Source organism: Bombina bombina, chromosome 10, assembly GCF_027579735.1.
Source record: "Bombina bombina isolate aBomBom1 chromosome 10, aBomBom1.pri, whole genome shotgun sequence".
Taxonomy (NCBI): domain Eukaryota; kingdom Metazoa; phylum Chordata; class Amphibia; order Anura; family Bombinatoridae; genus Bombina; species Bombina bombina.
The window spans coordinates 219,100,412-219,120,505 of record NC_069508.1 but is presented as its reverse complement, the minus strand read 5'-3'; the positions used below and the strand labels follow the sequence as shown (position 1 = coordinate 219,120,505).

Sequence of the window (20,094 nt, the reverse complement as noted above, 5' to 3'; positions counted from 1 at the left end):
CCGCTCCCGGAGCCCACCGCAAGCTACTCTATTCATATTAACCCCTAAACCGCCGCTCCCGGAGCCCACCGCAACTATAATAAATGTATTAACCCCTAAACCGCCGCTCCCTGAACCCGCCGCAACCTATATTAAATGTATTAACCCCTATCCTGCCCCCCCTACACCGTCGCCACCTATAATACATTTATTAACCCCTAATCTGCCCCCCCTACACCGTCGCCACCTATAATAAATTTATTAACCCCTATCCTGCCCCCCACTACGCCGCCGCCACTGTAATAAAATTATTAACCCCTAAACCTAACCCTAACGCCCCCTAACTTAAATATTAATTAAATAAATCTAAATAAATTAACTCTTATTAACTAAATGAATCCTATTTAAAACTAAATACTTACCTTTAAAATAAACCCTAATATAGCTACAATATAAATAATAATTATATTCTAGCTATCTTAGGATTTATTTTTATTTTACAGGTACCTTTCAATTTATTTTAACCATGTACAATAGCTATTAAATAGTTATTAACTATTTAATAGCTTACCTAGCTAAAATAAAGAGAAATGTACCTGTGAAATAAATCCTAACCTAAGTTACAATTACACCTAACACTACACTATACTTTAATAAATTATTCCTATTTAAAAATAAATACTTACCTGTAAAATAAACCCTAAGATAGCTACAATGTAATTAATAATTATATTATAGCTATCTTAGGATTTATATTTATTTTACAGGTAACTTTGTATTTATTTTAGCTAGTTAGAATAGTTATTAAATAGTTATTAACTATTTAATAACTACCTAGCTAAAAGAAATACAAAATTACCTGTAAAATAAATCCTAACTTAAGTTACAATTAAACCTAATACTACACTATCATTAAATTAACTAAATAAACTACCTACAAATAACTACAATGAAATACAATTACATAAACTAACTAAAGTACAAAAAATAAAAAAAGCTAAGTTACAAAAAATAAAAAATTAAGTTACAAACATGTTAAAAATATTACAACAATTTTAAGCTACTTACACCTAATCTAAGCCCCCTAATAAAATAACAAACCCCCCCAAAATAAAAAAAATCCCTACCCTATTCTAAATTACATAAATTTCAAAGCTCTTTTACCTTACCAGCCCTTAAAAGGGCCATTTGTGGGGGCATGCCCCAAAAAGTTCAGCTCTTTTGCCTGTAAAAGAAAAATACAACCCCCCCCAACATTAAAACCCACCACCCACATACCCCTAATCTAACCCAAACCCCCCTTACAAAAAACCTAACACTAATCCCCTGAAGATCATCCTACCTTGAGTCGTCTTCACTCAGCCGAGCCACCGATTGAACTGAAGAGGACATCCGGAGCGGAAGAAGTTAATCCTCCAAGCGGCGCTGAAGAAATCTTCCATCCGATGAAGTCATCATCCAGGCGGCGCTGAAGAAGTCTTCGATCCGGCCGATGTCATCTTCAAAGAGGCGCTGAAGAGGTCTTCTATCCGGGCGAAGTCATCTTCCAAGCCGGGTCTTGAATCTTCCTTCCGCCGACGCGGAACCACCTTCTTCACCGACGGACTACGACGAATGACGGCTCCTTTAAGGGACGTCATCCAAGATGGCGTCCCCTCAATTCCGATTGGCTGATAGGATTCTATCAGCCAATCGGAATTAAGGTAGGAAAATCTGATTGGCTGATGGAATCAGCCAATCAGATTCAAGTTCAATCCGATTGGCTGATCCAATCAGCCAATCAGATTGAGATCGCATTCTATTGGCTGATCGGAACAGCCAATAGAATGCGAGCTCAATCTGATTGGCTGATTCCATCAGCCAATCAGATTTTCCTACCTTAATTCCGATTGGCTGATAGAATCCTATCAGCCAATCGGAATTGAGGGGACGCCATCTTGGATGACGTCCCTTAAAGGAGCCGTCATTCGTCGTAGTCCGTCGGTGAAGAAGGTGGTTCCGCGTCGGCGGAAGGAAGATTCAAGACCCGGCTTGGAAGATGACTTCGCCCGGATAGAAGACCTCTTCAGCGCCTCTTTGAAGATGACATCGGCCGGATCGAAGACTTCTTCAGCGCCGCCTGGATGATGACTTCATCGGATGGAAGATTTCTTCAGCGCCGCTTGGAGGATTAACTTCTTCCGCTCCGGATGTCCTCTTCAGTTCCATCGGTGGCTCGGCTGAGTGAAGGCGACTCAAGGTAGGATGATCTTCAGGGGATTAGTGTTAGGTTTTTGTAAGGGGGGTTTGGGTTAGATTAGGGGTATGTGGGTGGTGGGTTTTAATGTTGGGGGGGGGTTGTATTTTTATTTTACAGGCAAAAGAGCTGAACTTTTTGGGGCATGCCCCCACAAATGGCCCTTTTAAGGGCTGGTAAGGTAAAAGAGCTTTGAAATTTATGTAATTTAGAATAGGGTAGGGATTTTTTTTATTTTGGGGGGGTTTGTTATTTTATTAGGGGGCTTAGATTAGGTGTAAGTAGCTTAAAATTGTTGTAATATTTTTAACATGTTTGTAACTTAATTTTTTATTTTTTGTAACTTAGCTTTTTTTATTTTTTGTACTTTAGTTAGTTTATGTAATTGTATTTCATTGTAGTTCTTTGTAGGTAGTTTATTTAGTTAATTTAATGATAGTGTAGTATTAGGTTTAATTGTAACTTAAGTTAGGATTTATTTTACAGGTAATTTTATATTTCTTTTAGCTAGGTAGTTATTAAATAGTTAATAACTATTTAATAACTATTCTAACTAGCTAAAATAAATACAAAGTTACCTGTAAAATAAATATAAATCCTAAGATAGCTAGAATATAATTATTAATTATATTGTAGCTATCTTAGGGTTTATTTTACAGGTAAGTATTTAGTTTAAATAGGAATAATTTATTAAAGTATAGTGTAGTGTTAGGTGTAATTGTAACTTAGGTTAGGATTTATTTCACAGGTACATTTCTCTTTATTTTAGCTAGGTAAGCTATTAAATAGTTAATAACTATTTAATAGTTATTGTACATGGTTAAAATAAATTGAAAGGTACCTGTAAAATAAAAATAAATCCTAAGATAGCTAGAATATAATTATTATTTATATTGTAGCTATATTAGGGTTTATTTTAAAGGTAAGTATTTAGTTTTAAATAGGATTCATTTAGTTAATAAGAGTTAATTTATTTAGATTTATTTAATTAATATTTAAGTTAGGGGGGCGTTATGGTTAGGGTTAGACTTAGGTTTAGGGGTTAATCATTTTATTACAGTGGCGGCGGCGTAGTGGGGGGCAGGATAGGGGTTAATAAATTTATTATAGGTTGCGGCGGGTTCATGGAGCGGCGGTTTAGGGGTTAAACTATTTAGTTGCGGAGAGGTGCGGGATCAGCAGGATAGGGGTTAATAATTTTATAATAGAGGGCGACGGTATAGGGGGGGCAGGATAGGGGTTACTAGGTATAATGTAGGTGGCAGCGGTGTCCGGGAGCGGCGGTTTAGGGGTTAATACATTTATAAGAGTTGCGGCGGGGTCTAGGAGCTGCGGTTTAGGGGTTAGTAACTTTATTGAGTTGCGGGGGGCTCCGGGGGCGCCGGTATAGGGGGTAGAACAGTGCAGTTTAGTGTGAGTGCTTAGTGACAGGCTAGCAATAAAGCTGGGAAAAAGCCGAAGGGCAGCGAGATCGGATGAGTGATAACTGTCACAGTCCGCTGCTCATCGCCCCGCGGCTTTTTGACAGCTTTATTTGATAACTTAGGCGTATTTTTTCAGGTCCGCGGCGGCGAAGGTAGGCGAGCTTAGGCGGACGTATTGGGCCGGCGAAGCCAGAAAAGTAGACGGCTTGATAACTAGCCCCCATGATCTCACTTAAGCACATATGGCACAACATCCTGCAGTAAGACAATTTAAAATTGCCTCACAAAATGTTAAAGGTTTATTATCCCCGCAGAAACGCTCCATAGTGTTCCATGATTTCTATAAAAAGCATATATATATTAAAAAAGCATATATATATATTATAATGGTTCAAGAGACGCATTTAAAAAAAAACAGTGAACCCACTCTCACTTATATTTTGACCAACATTTCCTGAATTCAGGACCATCCAAACACAACGGAGTATGTATCTCTTTCAGGAGGGGCTCTTCCTTCATTCTTTTACATAAATACCAAGACCAGGACTATACTACGGTAGACCCCTAACTTTGGCCAACACATATGCCCCCAATTGCCCCTCCCCCTCCTTCTTTCGCACAGTGACCAACAAATTAATGGATATATCTAAAGGCCCAATAATTTTAGGTGGTGACTTTAATTTTCCGATTAACCCAGCACTTGACACAACCACAGGTAAATCTTATATCCGATATAACCAGATTAAAGCTAATTGGCAAGCTATCAGGACAATACCCTTTTTTGACACATGGAGGATTATACATCCCACCACAAAGGACTTTACATTTTTTTCCCACCCACAACGCTCATACTCCCGTTTAGACTACATTCTGTGTGACCAAAATACCCTAACTATGCTAATTAACTCTAGGCTTCACCACACCACTTGGTCCGATCACAGTATGGTATGCTCCACCTTCTCATGGTCTTCTAGACCTCATCACCAGCAACACTGGAGACTTAATGAACACATATTTTCAGACCCGCTTATAACCACAGACATAGTAGAAAAAACTACTGAATATTTAACTTTAATAATTCCATCGCTACCTCTGCTACTAACAATTGGGAGGCTTATAAGTGTTATATAAGAGGAGTGATCCTAAATCACACACACAAAATACGCAAACAAAGGGCGGCACAATATTTGTCCTTAGTGACAAACTTTCAAAATAGCGAAAAAGCTCTAAAACAGAGTCCCCTCTCTCCTCAGCTCCTTTTGCAGTCACAACAGGACAGAGAGGCTCTCAATCAACACCTAGTTAAAAACGCCTATTTACATGCACTTACATCTAAATCTAAATTCTACATTGAAAGCAATAAAACTGGCCGCTTACTGACTAGGTCTCTCAAAAAGAAGAAATATAAAACCTTTATCTCTAAAATTGCGGTCCATCTGGATCCTCACTCTCTAAAAACACGGAAATAGTCAACCAAATTGTTTACTACTACTCCTCCTTATACAATCTCCCAACCTCACAATCAGACTCCAAACTTACCAGGATCAATAATTATCTTTTGCAAGTCCAACTCCCTACTCTAACCATAGAAAACAAAGAGTCCCTAGACTCACACTTTACAGGAAATCCTCTTAGCAATTAAAACTCTCCCTCAGGGTAAAGCCCCTGGCCCAGACAGATTTACACCCAAGTTTTATCACCTGTTTAAAGTTCACCTGAGTCCTCATCTCTTAACAATGTATAATTCGCTAGGTCATGACTGTCACTTGTCTCAGCCTTTATTGGAAGCCACAATAACTGTTATTCCAAAGCCGGGAAGGGATACGGAACAAGTCTCTAATTATCCCATCTCCTTGATTAATACTAATGTCAAGTTATATGCCATATTGTTAGCTATTAGAATAAACACCATCTTCCCTTCACTTATTCACACTGACCAGGTGGGTTTTATTCCTATTATAACAAACAAACAGGGGAACTGAAACAATTCAGGTGTGTGCACTATTGTCCATATATAAATAGAAAAAGTCTTTGAAAAACTACTTCATAGAATAGACTGTTGTTAATATAGAAAAGTGAGGGTGTTCCCCCAAACAGCCCCCACAATTTAGTTCACAAGGGAAGCACCAACAAGCATCTGTATGTCAAAATCTGTAAAATGACTCACCACTTTCCAGTTTCTTGGTAGAATGCCTTCTCAGGTTCAGATGCTGTATCCAGTGCTACAGGAACTTTCAAACCCAGTTATTTCACCTCTTCCTATCCATTGTCCAGGTGTACTCTGTCCTTACCTGGCAATTCTTCTTGGTGGCGCCTGGGGTTCCACAAAATTCCCTTGGATAAAATCAGTCAAATGCAGAATGTTTAAGGCCCTCCATCCGCAGTTAGTATCCAGAACCTGTGCTCACTGTTTGGCCATTAAGCAAACAAACTTCAACAAAATGTGTTACAGGAGCACCAGGTTAGTGGATAAAATACATAAACTTTATTTAGATAAAATAGGGTATCATAACCCCTGGGTAAGAACACACAAAATTATTTAGTTGAACAGATGAGAAAAAGGCTGACCGGTTTCGGTTTCTGCCTTAATCCTAGCAGGCTAGTTTATGTATTTTATCCACTAACCTGGTGCTCCTGTAACACATTTTTGGGGGGTTTTATTCCTGGTCGTGAGGCCAAGGATAACACTATTCGAGTCCTAAAACTGTATTCACTGCCAATACCACTAAGACCCCTGTTATCTTACTCTCCACAGATGCGGAAAAAGCTTTCGACAGGGTGGACTGGGACGTTCTCTGGGCCACCCTGGCGAAATTCGGATTCTCAGAAACACTGATCTCTTTTTGGCTTAACTGCTAGCATTAGTGCCAACAACACACTATCCCGAAAGATCCCAATCAGTAATGGCATGAGGAAGGGATGCCCCCTCTCTCCCCTACTGTTCGCCCTGACTGTGGAGGTGCTGGCCGCCAAGGTTAGGAAAAACAATAGCATTAAGGGTATGACTTTTGGGCAGTCTCAACAAAAATGCCTCCTTAATGCGGACAACATCATATTTTCGATTCGTTTCCCGTCCACATCATTACCAGCACTGCTCCTAGAACTAGAAAGCTATGGGGAGGTCTCGAACTTCTTAGTCAACATGGAAAAGTCTAAATTAATGCCCCTTCATATATCGGAGGAAGACACTAAATCTATTATGTCTCACACCACTTTCCAGATCACAAACAAGATACGTTATTTGGAAATAGATATCTCCCCCACCCAGTCGGATCTGTTTGACCTGAATTACATCCCCCTCCAGAGGGAATCCCAGACCTCCCTTGAGGCATGGCATAAGCAAGGCCATCTCTCCTGGATGGGACTGGTTAATGCGTTCAAAATAAAACTTCTTCCCAAATATCTGTACCTGTTTCAGGTCCTCCCTCTAGATATTCCTCCCTCGTACTTAATACAACAGCAAAAATTGTTTGACTCTTTTATCTGGGTTCAGAAACGCACTAGAGTGACTAAGAACACGTTATACCTTGATAGAGAGCACCGTGGTCTAGGGGCCCCAAATCTCACTGCGTACTATAGAGCGGCCCACTTAGCGCGGATAGTGGCGTGCAAATATTCCCATCATCAGAAGCCCTGGGTACACTTAGAATCCTCCTTAATTGGCGGATATAATCTTGGAGATTTGTGTTGGACCCTTCCCAGGCACAAACCCCCAGAAGCCCACACAAATTACTATGTGGCTGCTACTTTGAAAGTATGGGCTAAAACTCTAGCCTCAGACAACCTAGTCTCGGCCATACCCTCTCCCTTCACTCCTCTTCTTAATAATCCTCTTTTGCTACATTCACACTCCTTGCAAACCCCAATCATTGCTAGCTCTCCCTCTAATGTCCCTGCAGACTTAACAGGTGCTTAACAAAAGCCAGATTCGCTCGCAAAAGGAACTCTCCCAGCTGCTCGGCCCCCCTTTCCACCTCTGGTTTCCCTATCTACAATTAAGAAATGCCATAGTTAACAGCCCCCATACCGATGACCTTACCAGACCTCTCAACTCTTTTTAGAAATACTTTGCACGACTTCAGACATGACGAGATCCCACATCTCCATCATATACAAACTACTGAAAGGCTCATACCCTGCCAAACAACCTTCATATATAGCTAAATGGGAAAAAGAGCTTAATCTCACCCTAACCGAAGCCCAATGGAGCCACATTTTTGTGGAAACCAAAAAGTCATCCCCTTTATTAGTGTTTGCAGAAATGAACTACAAGCTATTATCCAGATGGTACCTAACCCTGCACCGACTACATAGTAAGGTAAGCAGGTCAAAAAGCCTGCTGCTGCCTCTAAGACAGCATGAAGGAACGACCCCCTATCCGGTAACGGATCTAGTAGGGGGCAGACTTTCACTCTTCGCCCAGGCGTGGGCAAGAGATGTTCAGGATCCCTGGGCGTTGGAAATTATATCCCAGGGATATCTTCTGGACTTCAAAGCTTCCCCCCCAAAAGGGAGATTTCACCTTTCACAATTATCTGCAAACCAGATAAAGAGTGAGGCATTCTTACACTGTGTACGAGAGCCTCCTAGTTATGGGAGTGATCCATCCAGTTCCAAAGGAGGAACAGGAACAGGGTTTTTACTCAAATCTGTTTGTGGTTCCCAAAAAAGAGGGAACCTTCAGACTGATTTTGGATCTAAAGATCTTAAACAAATTCCTCAAAGTTCCGTCGTTCAAGATGGAAACTATTCGTACCATCCTACCACTGATCCAGGAGGGTCAATATATGACTACAGTGGATCTAAAGGATGCTTATCTTCACATTCCGATACACAAAGATCATCATCGGTTTCTCAGGTTTGCCTTTCAAGACAGGCATTACCAGTTGTAGCTCTTCCCTTTGGATTAGCTACAGCCCCAAGAATCTTTACAAAGGTTCTAGGGTCGCTTTTGGCGGTCCTAAGGCCGCGGGGCATAGTAGTAGCCCCTTATTTAGACGACATCCTGATACAGGCGTCAAACTTCCAAATTGCCAAGTCTCATACGGACGTAGTTACTGGCATTTCTGAGGTCGCATGGGTAGAAAGTGAATGAGGAAAAGTGTTCTCTATCCCCACTCACAAGAGTTTCCTTTCTAGGGACTCTGATAGATTCTGTAGAAATGAAAATTTACCTTGACGGAGTCCAGGTTATCAAAGCTTCTAAATTCCTGTCGGGTTCTTCATTCCATTCCGCGCCCTTTGGTGGCTCAGTGTATGGAAGTAATCGGCTTAATGGTAGCGGCAATGGACATAGTGCCGTTTGCACGCTTACATCTCAGACCGCTGCAACTATGCAGGCTCAGTCAGTGGAGCGGGGATTACACAGATTTGGCCCCTCAACTGAATCTGGACCAAGAGACCAGGGATCCTCTTCCCTGGTGGCTATCTCGGGTCCATCTGTCCAAAGGTATGACCTTCGCAGGCCAGATTGGACTATTGTAACAACAAATGCCAGCCTTCTAGGTTGGGGTGCAGTCTGGAACTCCCTGAAGGCTCAGGGATCGTGGACTCAGGAGGAGTCTCTCCTTCCAATAAATATTCTGGAACTAAGAGTTATATTCAAGGCTCTTCAGGTTTGGCCTCAGTTAGCAACTCTGAGGTACATCAGATTTCATTCGGTCAACATCACGACTGTAGCTTACATCAACCATCGAGGGGGAACAAGAAGTTCCCTAGAGATGTTAGAAGTTTTAAAAATAATTCACTAGGCAGAGATTCACTCTTGCCACCTATCAGCTATCCATATCCCAGGTGTAGAGCACTGGGAGGCGGATTTTCTAAGTCGTCAGACTTTTCATCCGGGAGAGTGGGAACTCCATCCGGAGGTATTTGCACAACTGATTCTCCATTGGGGCAAACCAGAACTGGATCTCATGGCGTCTCGCCAGAACGCCAAGCTTCCGTGTTACAGATCCAGGTCCAGGGATCCCAAGGCGACACTGATAGATACTCTAGCAGCGCCCTGGTCTTTCAACCTGGCTTATGTGTTTCCACCGTTTCCTCTGCTCCCTCGACTGATTGCCAAGATCAAGCAGGAGAGAGCATCGGTGATTCTGATAGCACCTGCGTGGCCACGCAGGACCTGGTATGCAGATCTAGTGGACATGTCATCCTTTCCACCATGGTCTCTGCCTCTGAGACAGGACCTTCTACTTCAGGGTCCTTTCAACCATCCAAATCGAATTTCTCTGAGGCTGACTGCCTGGAGATTGAATGCTTGATTTTATCAAAGTGTGGCTTCTCCGAGTCAGTTATTGATACCTTAATACAGGCACGAAAGCCTGTCACCAGGAAAATTTACCATAAGGTATGGCGTAGATATCTTTATTGGTGTGAATCCAAGGGTTACTCATGGAGTAAGGTCAGGATTCCTAGGATTTTATCTTTTCTCCAAGAAGGTTTGGAAAAAGGATTGTCAGCTAGTTTCTTAAAGGGACAGATTTTTGCTCTGTCTATTCTTTTGCACTAGCGTCTGGCAGATGTTCCAGACGTTCAGGCATTTTGTCAGGCTTTAGTTTGAATCAAGCCTGTGTTTAAACCTGTTGCTCCACCATGGAGCTTAAACTTGGTTCTTAAGGTTCTTCAAGGAGTTCCGTTTGAACCTCTTCATTCCATAGATATCAAACTTTTATCTTGGAAAGTTCTTTTTTTTTTTTGGTAGCTATTTCCTCGGCTCGTAGAGTCTCTGAGCTATCTGCCTTACAATGTGATTCTCCTTATCTGATTTTTCATATGGATAAGGTAGTCCTGCGTACCAAACCTGGGTTCTTACCTAAGGTGGTATCTAACAAGAATATCAATCAAGAGATTGTGGTTCCATCCTTGTGTTACACAATCTGGACGTGGTCTGTGCTTTAAAGTTTTACTTACAAGCTACTAAAGATTTTCGTCAAACATCTGCTTTGTTAGGAGAGGTCAAAAGGCTTTGGCAACCTCTTTTTCTTTTTGGCTAAGAAGCTTAATCCGCTTAGCCTATGAGACTGCTGGACAGCAGCCTCCTGAAAGGATTACAGCTCATTCCACTAGAGCTGTGGCTTCCACTTGGGCCTTTAAAAATGAGGCTTCTGTTGAACAGATTTGCAAGGCGGCGACTTGGTCTTCGCTTCATACTTTTTCAAAATTTTACAAATTTGATACTTTTGCTTCTTTGGAGGCTATATTTGGGAGAAAGGTTTTACAGGCAGTGGTTCCTTCCATTTAAGTTCCTGCCTTGTCCCTCCCTTCATCTGTGTACTTTAGCTTTGGTATTGGTATCCCACAAGTAATGGATGATCCGTGGACTGGATACACCTTACAAGAGAAAACACAATTTATGCTTACCTGATAAATTTCTTTCTCTTGTGGTGTATCCAGTCCACGGCCCGCCCTGTCATTTTAAGGCAGGTAATTTTTAAATTTAAACTACAGTAACCACTACACCCTATGGTTCCTCCTTTCTCGGCTTGTTTTCGGTCGAATGACTGGCTATGACAGTTAGGGGAGGAGCTATATTACAGCTCTGCTGGGGGTGTCCTCTTGCAACTTCCTGTTGGGAATGAGAATATCCCACAAGTAATGGATGATCCGTGGACTGGATACACCACAAGAGAAATACATTTATCAGGTAAGCATAAATTGTGTTATTACATTGAATAAAAAACAGCAACTAATGTTGCATGGATAAAAAAGCTACCATTACAGAAAAAAAGAACAATTTACCAAAAAAACAACAACAAACAGTTATGCCTATTCTAAAACTAATGCCCCACCCCAAAATAAAAAATCTATACTAACTCTAAACTAAAGTAATAACCATTAGAAGAGCTTTTTTGAAGGGCATTGCCCTAGAGTGCTTTAGCTCTTTTTCACAAAAATAAATACTACCCCATTCTACAAGTAACCCCACACCCCCATAAAAAGGCTATCTAAAAAACATACTCTAAAAATTGCCCTAAAAAAGGGCATTTGGTTGGGCATTGCCCTTGGAAGGGATTTTAGCTCTTTTGCTGCCCAAAAAAAAAAAAACTATTGTAAAAAAAATAAAATAAAAAACACCTAAAAAAAATCCTGTCACTAAACCCCAATGATTATACTCACCAAAGTTTAATCCGGCTCCTACGTGGCGGCGGCGGTTCATCTTCATCCTGGCGGCGGTCTTCTATCTTCATCCATCTTCTTATCTTCGGATCTTCCGTCCCTAACATTCTCTTCATGCGGTCAAATGCTGCACACTGAATTTTGAATGCCAGGTACCGCCTTTGGCTAATTTTAATTTTCAAATTCAAATTAGCCAATGGTTACTAACCTGCTTCTGGCCTAACTCTTTAGGGAAACTTTCAGGTTGCATAAAACATTTAAACATTAAACGTGATTGAGTTTGACTTTCAACTTGTAATACGAGCGGACATTGCCGCTCAATGTCAAGTTTGCAGTAATTCAAACAGTGTGTCATTTGTAATATAGATTCTAACTATAGCGCTCCACTAGTAATCTTAGTAATTATTTCACTGTTCAAAAATGTGTAATGTGATAGGTGGGCTTGATAAAATGATATCAGATTCTCAGTGTCTGGTTTTATGTCACCATGTTTAGAAATCTTTATTTTTTCTTTGCTTGGAGCGTAGTAGTAAAATAAAGAATACAGGCCTTCTAAACCAGTGACTGCAACCAATCACATTCAGAAAAAAAAAAGTTTAAAGTGATGGTAAATCCAAGCGTTTTAAAAAAATATGTAGTTTCAGTCATCACTTATTAAAAAAAAGGTGCTAAACTCACCCTGTCTGTGTCGCGGCTCCTCGCTTAAGTCAGAGACTCCGGTCGCCTAGGGCATAGCACTCTTCTTTAAACGAATAGTGGAAACGTCACCTTATTGGTAAAGAGTGCTTTGCCGTGAGCGGTAAGAGGCTCTGACTTTAGCAAGCTGCCGCGGCACTTGCAGACTGAGTTTAGGACCCTTTTTTTGTGATGACTGAAACTACAGTTTATTTTAAGTGATGGTAAATCCTAGCGTTTTTTAAACGCTTAGATTTACCATCACTTTAAGATAAACCGAAGTTAACCTAAAAGGACAATCCTTAAAAGCAGAGAGCTGTAAAATGCCAAATAAAAGCAAGAAAATTGTTTGCTTTAGACATCTAAACCAGTGTTTCTTAACTCCAATCCTCAATTACCCTAACAGGCTAGGTTTTCATGATATATATATATATATATATATATATATATATATATCCAATAACAGAAAGCACTCCAGAAGTCTTGTTAATTATATCACCTTTAAACGATTAAAGGTGATATAATTAACAAGACTTCTGGAGTGCTTTCTGTTATTGGATATATCGTGTTTTTGTTAGCACCCGAAGCTGCTGTACTAGGAGGATCTGGAGTGCACTTTGTTTGTATGTATATATATATATACTAGAGCACAGGTGAAATAATCAGATGATTAGTAACCATGGTTACTAACCTGCTCTGACCCATAAACTAATTATTTCACTTGTGCTTTAGTGCCTGTTAGTGGTACATAAGAAATGGATCTAGACTAAACTAATTATGATCATTGAGCTTGAGGGGACCCACTAGAATAGTCTTCCACTCCTTACCTACTAATGCCCCTATGGTAATCCTAGTTCCCCCTTCCATCTCTAATGCCTATTAGTGCCCCCCTCAGTAATCCCAGGGGGCAGTACCGCCCACTTTGGGAACCATTGCTCTAACTGAATCATTAATTTGTATCCTGTCCCTTTAACAAATGGAATTATATTAACCCTTTAAACCCAGGAAATTTCACAGAAAAACTTGCCCACGGGAGAAATTTTAGCATGTTTGCTATCCCTCCATTTAAAAAAAAATAATGCCTTTTTTTTTATTTTTAGTCACCTATCAAAACTATATATTTTTTAAGACAACCTTACAGGCCAGATTTTCTGGATATCTGAACTAGAACACAGGTGAAATAATCAGCTTATTAATAAACATGGTTATGAACCTGCTCTCACCCAGGTTATTCCTGAAAATCTGTCTGGTTAGGGAGGCCCGAGGACTGGTTTTAAAAAACAGTTATCTAGGCCCATTTTAGTATATTTAATGACACAAGTGGTGTTCTCACTGAAAATATTTACATACCGCTTGTGCAGTCATAACACAAATGGTTGTAAAAGCTTCTCTGTTATCCCCTTTGTTCAGAAATAGCAGACTTGCATGGTATTGTAATTAGTTTTTGGTAATTAGAAGACTGCTAATTGCAGCTGCAAACCACACTTCTGAAATTCCCAGCAGTGAAGGGGTTAATTAGTTAGCTGGTAAGGGCAATATTATTGTAATGTGGGTATTACCCTGCCACTTGACACCTCCCTGACCCCTCTCAAACAGATCTCTCCCCCCACCACTCACACTCCTCACCACCAACTTAGGTACTGGCAGACAATCTGCCAGTATGCAGTTTAGGGCTTTTTCTTTTCTTTTTAATTTTTTTTTTTTTTTTTCTGCAGTGTAGTGATCCCTCTTCAATGCTCCTACCTCCCTGATCCTTCCCAAACAGCTATCCATCCCTCCCACTAGAGGCTATCAGAAATACAGGTTAACGGTTTCCAACTGACTTGTACCACCTGAAATCACCAGATACGTCTTATGGAGACTTCTCACAAAACCAGAAAAAAAACTTTTCACACTGATTTTTTTTAATATATTTTTCAATATCTTTTTACCTGTTGAAAACTTATTATGGCTTTTTGTTTATAAGGTACATCTAGGTTGCACTAATTTATTTCTTTTTTATTCTGTCCCCCCCCCCCCCTCCCAGGCTTTAAATCACGCTGATGCTTAACCCAATTTTTACAAATATAATAATATCCTGCTTTAATTAAAATGCTAAAATAGGAAATGTCACTGTACTACAAACTATTTACTTGATGTGTTGGATCTGCTGTGCAATATTTAATGGCATGTGAACTGAGGTATAAACACCTCCATTTAAAGGGACAAAGTAAAAATTAAACAATCATGTTTCAGATTGCATGCATTCTGAAACAACTTTCCAATTGACTTTTATTATTACATTTGCTTTGTTCTCTTGGCATCCTTTATTGAAAAGTAAACCTAGGTAGGCTTATAGGAGCTTAGGAGTGTGCTAGTGTCTTTAGCAGTCTATGGCAGCAGTGTTTGTAACTATGTATAGTACTGCAATAAACAATGTTGCAAACACTGCTGCTTCTGAGATCACCTAGGATTACTTTTGTAACAAAAGATACTAAGGGAACTAAGAAAAATTTATAGAAAGTTGTTTAAAATGCCATTCCCTATCCAGTCAAAATTACCTAACACTCAAGTCAAAATGACCGAACACTCAAGTCAAAATGACCTAACACTCAAGTCAAAATGACCTAACACTCAAGTCAAAATGACCGAACACTCAAGTCAAAATGACCAAACACTCAAGTCAAAATGACCTAACACTCAAATCAAAATGACCGAACACTCAAATCAAAATGACCGAACACTCAAATCAAAATGACATAACACTCAAGTCAAAATGACCTAACACTCAAGTCAAAATGACCAAACACTCAAATCAAAATGACCTAACACTCAAGTCAAAATGACCAAACACTCAAGTCAAAATGACCGAACACTCAAGTCAAAATGACCGAACACTCAAGTCAAAATGACCAAACACTCAAATCAAAATGAAACTTTCATGATTCAGATAGAGCAGCAATTTTAAACAACTTTCCAATTATTTGTTGTGTAAGATTTTTAGATGATTAATTTTATTGTCCCCTTTAGTAATGGATTTATTACCCCCTGTATGTAAGAATGATGTTGTCTAATATAATGTAATTGTTTTATTTGCAAGCGTTGTTTATTTGCTTTTTCCATAGATCAACGTTTGGAGGTAGCACGTCTTCAAAATCAAGCATGGAGTCCTTTACAGATGAAATAGAGGAGCCGGTGTCTCTCAGTTTACCTGGTAATTAAAAGATATTAATATTTAAGTCTTAAAGAGACATGGAAAGCTATGTTACTTAAAGGGACACTCATTCATGATTCAGGTAGAGCATGCGATTCCCAATTTAATGCGCATCTTGTTACATTTACACATTGTGTGTAACCACAAGAATTCACAGCATATACGTATATGCATTTGTGATTGGCTAATGGCTGTCACATGGTACATATATGCATTTGTGATTGGCTGATGGCTGTCACATGGTACGTATATGCATTTGTGATTGGCTAATGGCTGTCACATGGTACATATATGCATTTGTGATTGGCTGATGGCTGTCACATGGTACGTATATGCATTTGTGATTGGCTAATGGCTGTCACATGGTACGCATATGCATTTGTGATTGGCTGATGGCTATCACATGATACAGGGGGAGTGGAAATAGACAGAACTTTGAAATTTGTCATAAAAAAAAAAATCTACTACTCATTTGAAGTTTAGACTAAGGGGCGGATTTAATAAGCAGCGGATGCTGCTTAATCCACCCAAAGTTTCTGGCGATCTGGAAACTGAAGTTAAGAAGCAGCAGTCGCAAGACCTAAAAGGTGGCGGACTGTAATCGTCCCAATCCAATACGATCGGATGATTGACACCCCCTAATGGCCGATTGACCGCTAATGTGCAGGGGGCGGCATTGCACAAGCATTTCTTGTGGAATGCTTGTGCAATGTTAAATACTGACAGCGTTCACTGTAGACATTTAGCGATGCAGGGCAGACATGATTCGCTATAGCGAATCATGTCCGCCTGAGGTTTAATAAATTGACCCCTAAGTGCTATTGCATTGTATTTTTATCATGCATTTGTTAGTTATGAAAATCTACTGTATTTACTGGTACTGGTCCTTTAAAAGAACAAGTAAAACAAAACACAGTCCATCTTCATCTACTTAAGAAAGTAGATTGATAGATAAAAACAATGAAGTTAGTAAAAGAAATTAAATCTAAATCACATTTGTAGATAATCTTGCAAACCTTTACTGGGAGTTTGTCATGCACATTGTAGCGTTGTGCCCAACTGGTATAGGAGCCACTGCCAGAAATCTGATGGTGACAATCTAAGTATGTTCACCGTGAGATGCCAATGAGTATGTGCTGCAACTGAATGACATTTGTCACATATTACTGGTGGTGTACATCCTCTCTGGGGGCCCAATGATATAAACCTCTCCGCTCTGGCAAGATGCTCTAATACGTATTGTCAGTACCACAAGGCCCCTCAAAGACTTTTAAAAAGTAAATTTTTTTCATGAGATTTGTTTATCTCTTTATGTCGAGCTCTGGATATGAAGGAGAGAAACCTACATTGCAAAATAATGCTCAAAAAAAGCCCCCAAAGATTTGGCGAGATTTCTCTCCACGTCTGCGACTTTTTGATCATCAGGCCCTGGGTTTCAAATACCCATGGTACCACATGGCTATAGGTTATAGAATATCGCTCATCACTATTTTTAATTTTATCTGAAAATAAGAGATTATAAAACAGTATTGATTCAACTGGACACAAACTCAAGACCTTGCTAACACTAATCACTGAAAATATACATTTGAAGTGTTAAAGGTCTACCTTAGACTTCGCTGGTAGTGCACCATTTGTATTCTAAAAAATGCAAAACCATTCTAGTGGCTTTTATTAGTACTAAATATCAATATTACATACTAGGTACTGACGTACTTAGGTAGGCATAGGGGGCGTGCAGCTGTCTTTAGCACTCAATACCAGCAATGTTATATGTGCTTACTTAGGTTTTCTCATCAATGATGGACACCAAAAGAACAAAGCAAATTTAATAATACAAGTTAATTAGAAAGATTTTTTAAAATTACAACTGATTAGTCATTTTAAAAACTCTAAATATTTTTTTTTAATTGTTGTATTACACATAAGATTTAATATGGCAGGCTATGCTGGTTCAATAAGATCTATGTGAACTGGAAATGCAATGATTGTGTTTTTGTTCTTTAATATAAAACATGTAATGTTAAGTGAGATATCCTGACACAAGTATGATGTATTATGTATTGCTTTTCTGAATCATTTTCACTTATGTATCACTTTAAAAGTAGTAAGCTTGGAGGATTTAAGTCCATTGCTGCTCCTTTAACAAAGGATACCAAGAGAGTGAAGCACATTTGATAACAGAAGTAAATTGGAAAGATATTTTAGTATGCTTTTATCTGAATCACAAAATACATTTTTGGGGGTTTCATGTCCGATTTAACATCTCCCTTAGCAATAAAAATCTATAAAATGTATTGACTGTGTAGGGAAAAAAGATTTCATCAAAAACGGTTTACTTTCAACTTGTAGTACGAGCGCTACCCGACCCGCGCAAAAACCTTACTTCTAGCGAAAAATAATGCTCCACTTGTAATCTGGCCCTTAATGTTTTATGACCTTTTTAGTTTAGTTTGTTTTGGGGTTTTTTAGGAAAATAAAAAACTTTATGTAATGAACTTTTTTTTCCAGATATACAAGCAAAACAAATTGTGCCCCGTGAACCTACCACAGAAGATTTAAGTAAAATAATTGACATTTACCTTACTGACACGGAAACAATTTGGCTATTGGACATACAGCCTATGTTTATTGCAAACGATTGTGAACAAGCTGAATCTGTAAAGTATGATTGACTTATTTTTACCACAACATGACCGTTTTAAGTATTGTTTTATGTTGAAAAAACAAATAACGTTATCTTATTTATTTTATTTTAAGGTTGCGTAATGATGCTTATTCAGAACTGTGCAAGAACAGATTCGGTAATGATCGTTATACTGAAAAAACAATGCAAACTTTTAATGGGGCACCAAAGAATAAAGATGTTCAATGTGAAAGAATTGTCTTAGAAGATACAGGTAAAGTATTTGTAGTATATTAAAAAATATTTACAGGGTATTCAGCTCAGCTGTTGTTCATTACTATATCATTTTAAAATTGCTTATATTGGGGTAACACACATTGGCCTAAATTGTATTGTATTATGCAACCTTTTTCCTGAGGCTTGAAATATTGTTTTCAAAGATTTTCATGAGTTAAGTTTTGAGCCATTTCATTGGAGTGCAGATCAGTACTGTCTATTTTGCTTTTCATTTGTTTTCCATTGAAACCTTACAAACAGAAACAAAATTAAATTCAAGTTACTCAATTACCCAGTTTCAAAGTGGCATCTTCAAATTCAACCAGTGGAGTGTATAGTAAATATGTTCACAGAGAAAAAAATGGTTTTGGACAAATCATTCACCACAGAAAATAATTTCTTTAATTTTGTGCAAAATTCCTTAAAGAGACAGTCAAGTCCAAAAAAACTTTCATGTTTCAAATAGGGCATGCAATTTTAAACAACTTTCCAATTTACTTTTATCACCAATTTTGCTTTGTTCTCTTGGTATTCTTAGTTGAAAGCTAAACTTAGGAGGTTCATATGCTAATTTCTTAGACCTTGAAAGCCGCCTCTAATCTAAATGAATTTTGATAGTTTTTCACCACTAGAGGGCATTAGTTCACGTGTTTCATATAGATAACATTGAGCTCATGCACGTGAATTTACCATGGAGACAGCTCTGATTGGCTAAAATGCAAGTCTGTCAAAAGAACTGAAATAAGGGGGCAGTCTGCTGAGGCTTAGCTACAAGGTAATTAAAGAGGTAAAACGTGTATAATTATAACTGTTGGTTATGCAAAACTGGGGAATTGGTAATTAAGGGATTATCTATCTTTTAAAAGAACAAAAATTCTGGTCTTGACTGGAGGTAGTTCCAAATTATTTTGGTAACAAAAATCCATTTGTTTGCTATCTTCTATGGGATCCTCTATCTTAGGTCTGCAGAGGAGCTTAAAGTGAAGGTAAATTTTGACGAATTAGTGCCTGGTTTTTAATAATCCTATTAAAAACAAGGGCACTTTAATTTGATATGATACCTGAGCTCTTGAAAGATTGTTAGTACAACAGGGAAAATATAGAAAGAAAATTAAAAATGTTACTATTGTAGGAAGGCCTCGCCGGTTTTGTGGGTGAGACCTTCAATTGACATATAACGATGTAACTAGAATCTGATGGTTACGATGTTCGCAGCATGTGCTGTATATATTACTACTTGACCTTTGTTTGATTGTGATTATCATACTGTTTCGTTTACATCAATAAAGCTTTTTTGAAAAAAAACAAAACAAAAAAAAAAACAAGGGCACTTTAATTAATTCAAATTGACATTTCAAGCATTTTATTCAAAAACTTACCTTTTAATCCTGAAAGCTGCTCCATCGATTCCCCCGGCCGTCGGAAGCCTCTGCTTACATCAGAAATTACGAATCCGGCTTCGTCCAATAACGGCGTTCCCCCCAGGGAATGCTGTGATTGGATGGAGCCGGATTCGTCATTTTGGACCCGCAAAGAGGGCTTGCGACGGGCGGAGGAAGCACTGCAG

General features: G+C 39.0%; 1 protein-coding gene across 1 annotated transcript in view; it reads left to right on the top strand.

The window, feature by feature from the left end:
* The window catches only part of DNAI4 (dynein axonemal intermediate chain 4), a 603,028-nt gene that overhangs the window by 68,454 nt on the left and 514,480 nt on the right, over nt 1-20,094 (top strand). Inside the window, exons 3-5 of the mRNA XM_053693220.1 lie at nt 15,537-15,625; nt 18,137-18,290; nt 18,386-18,525. Of these exons, the coding sequence (XP_053549195.1) occupies nt 15,537-15,625; nt 18,137-18,290; nt 18,386-18,525 (383 nt within the window). The remainder of the gene's footprint in view (nt 1-15,536; nt 15,626-18,136; nt 18,291-18,385; nt 18,526-20,094) is intronic.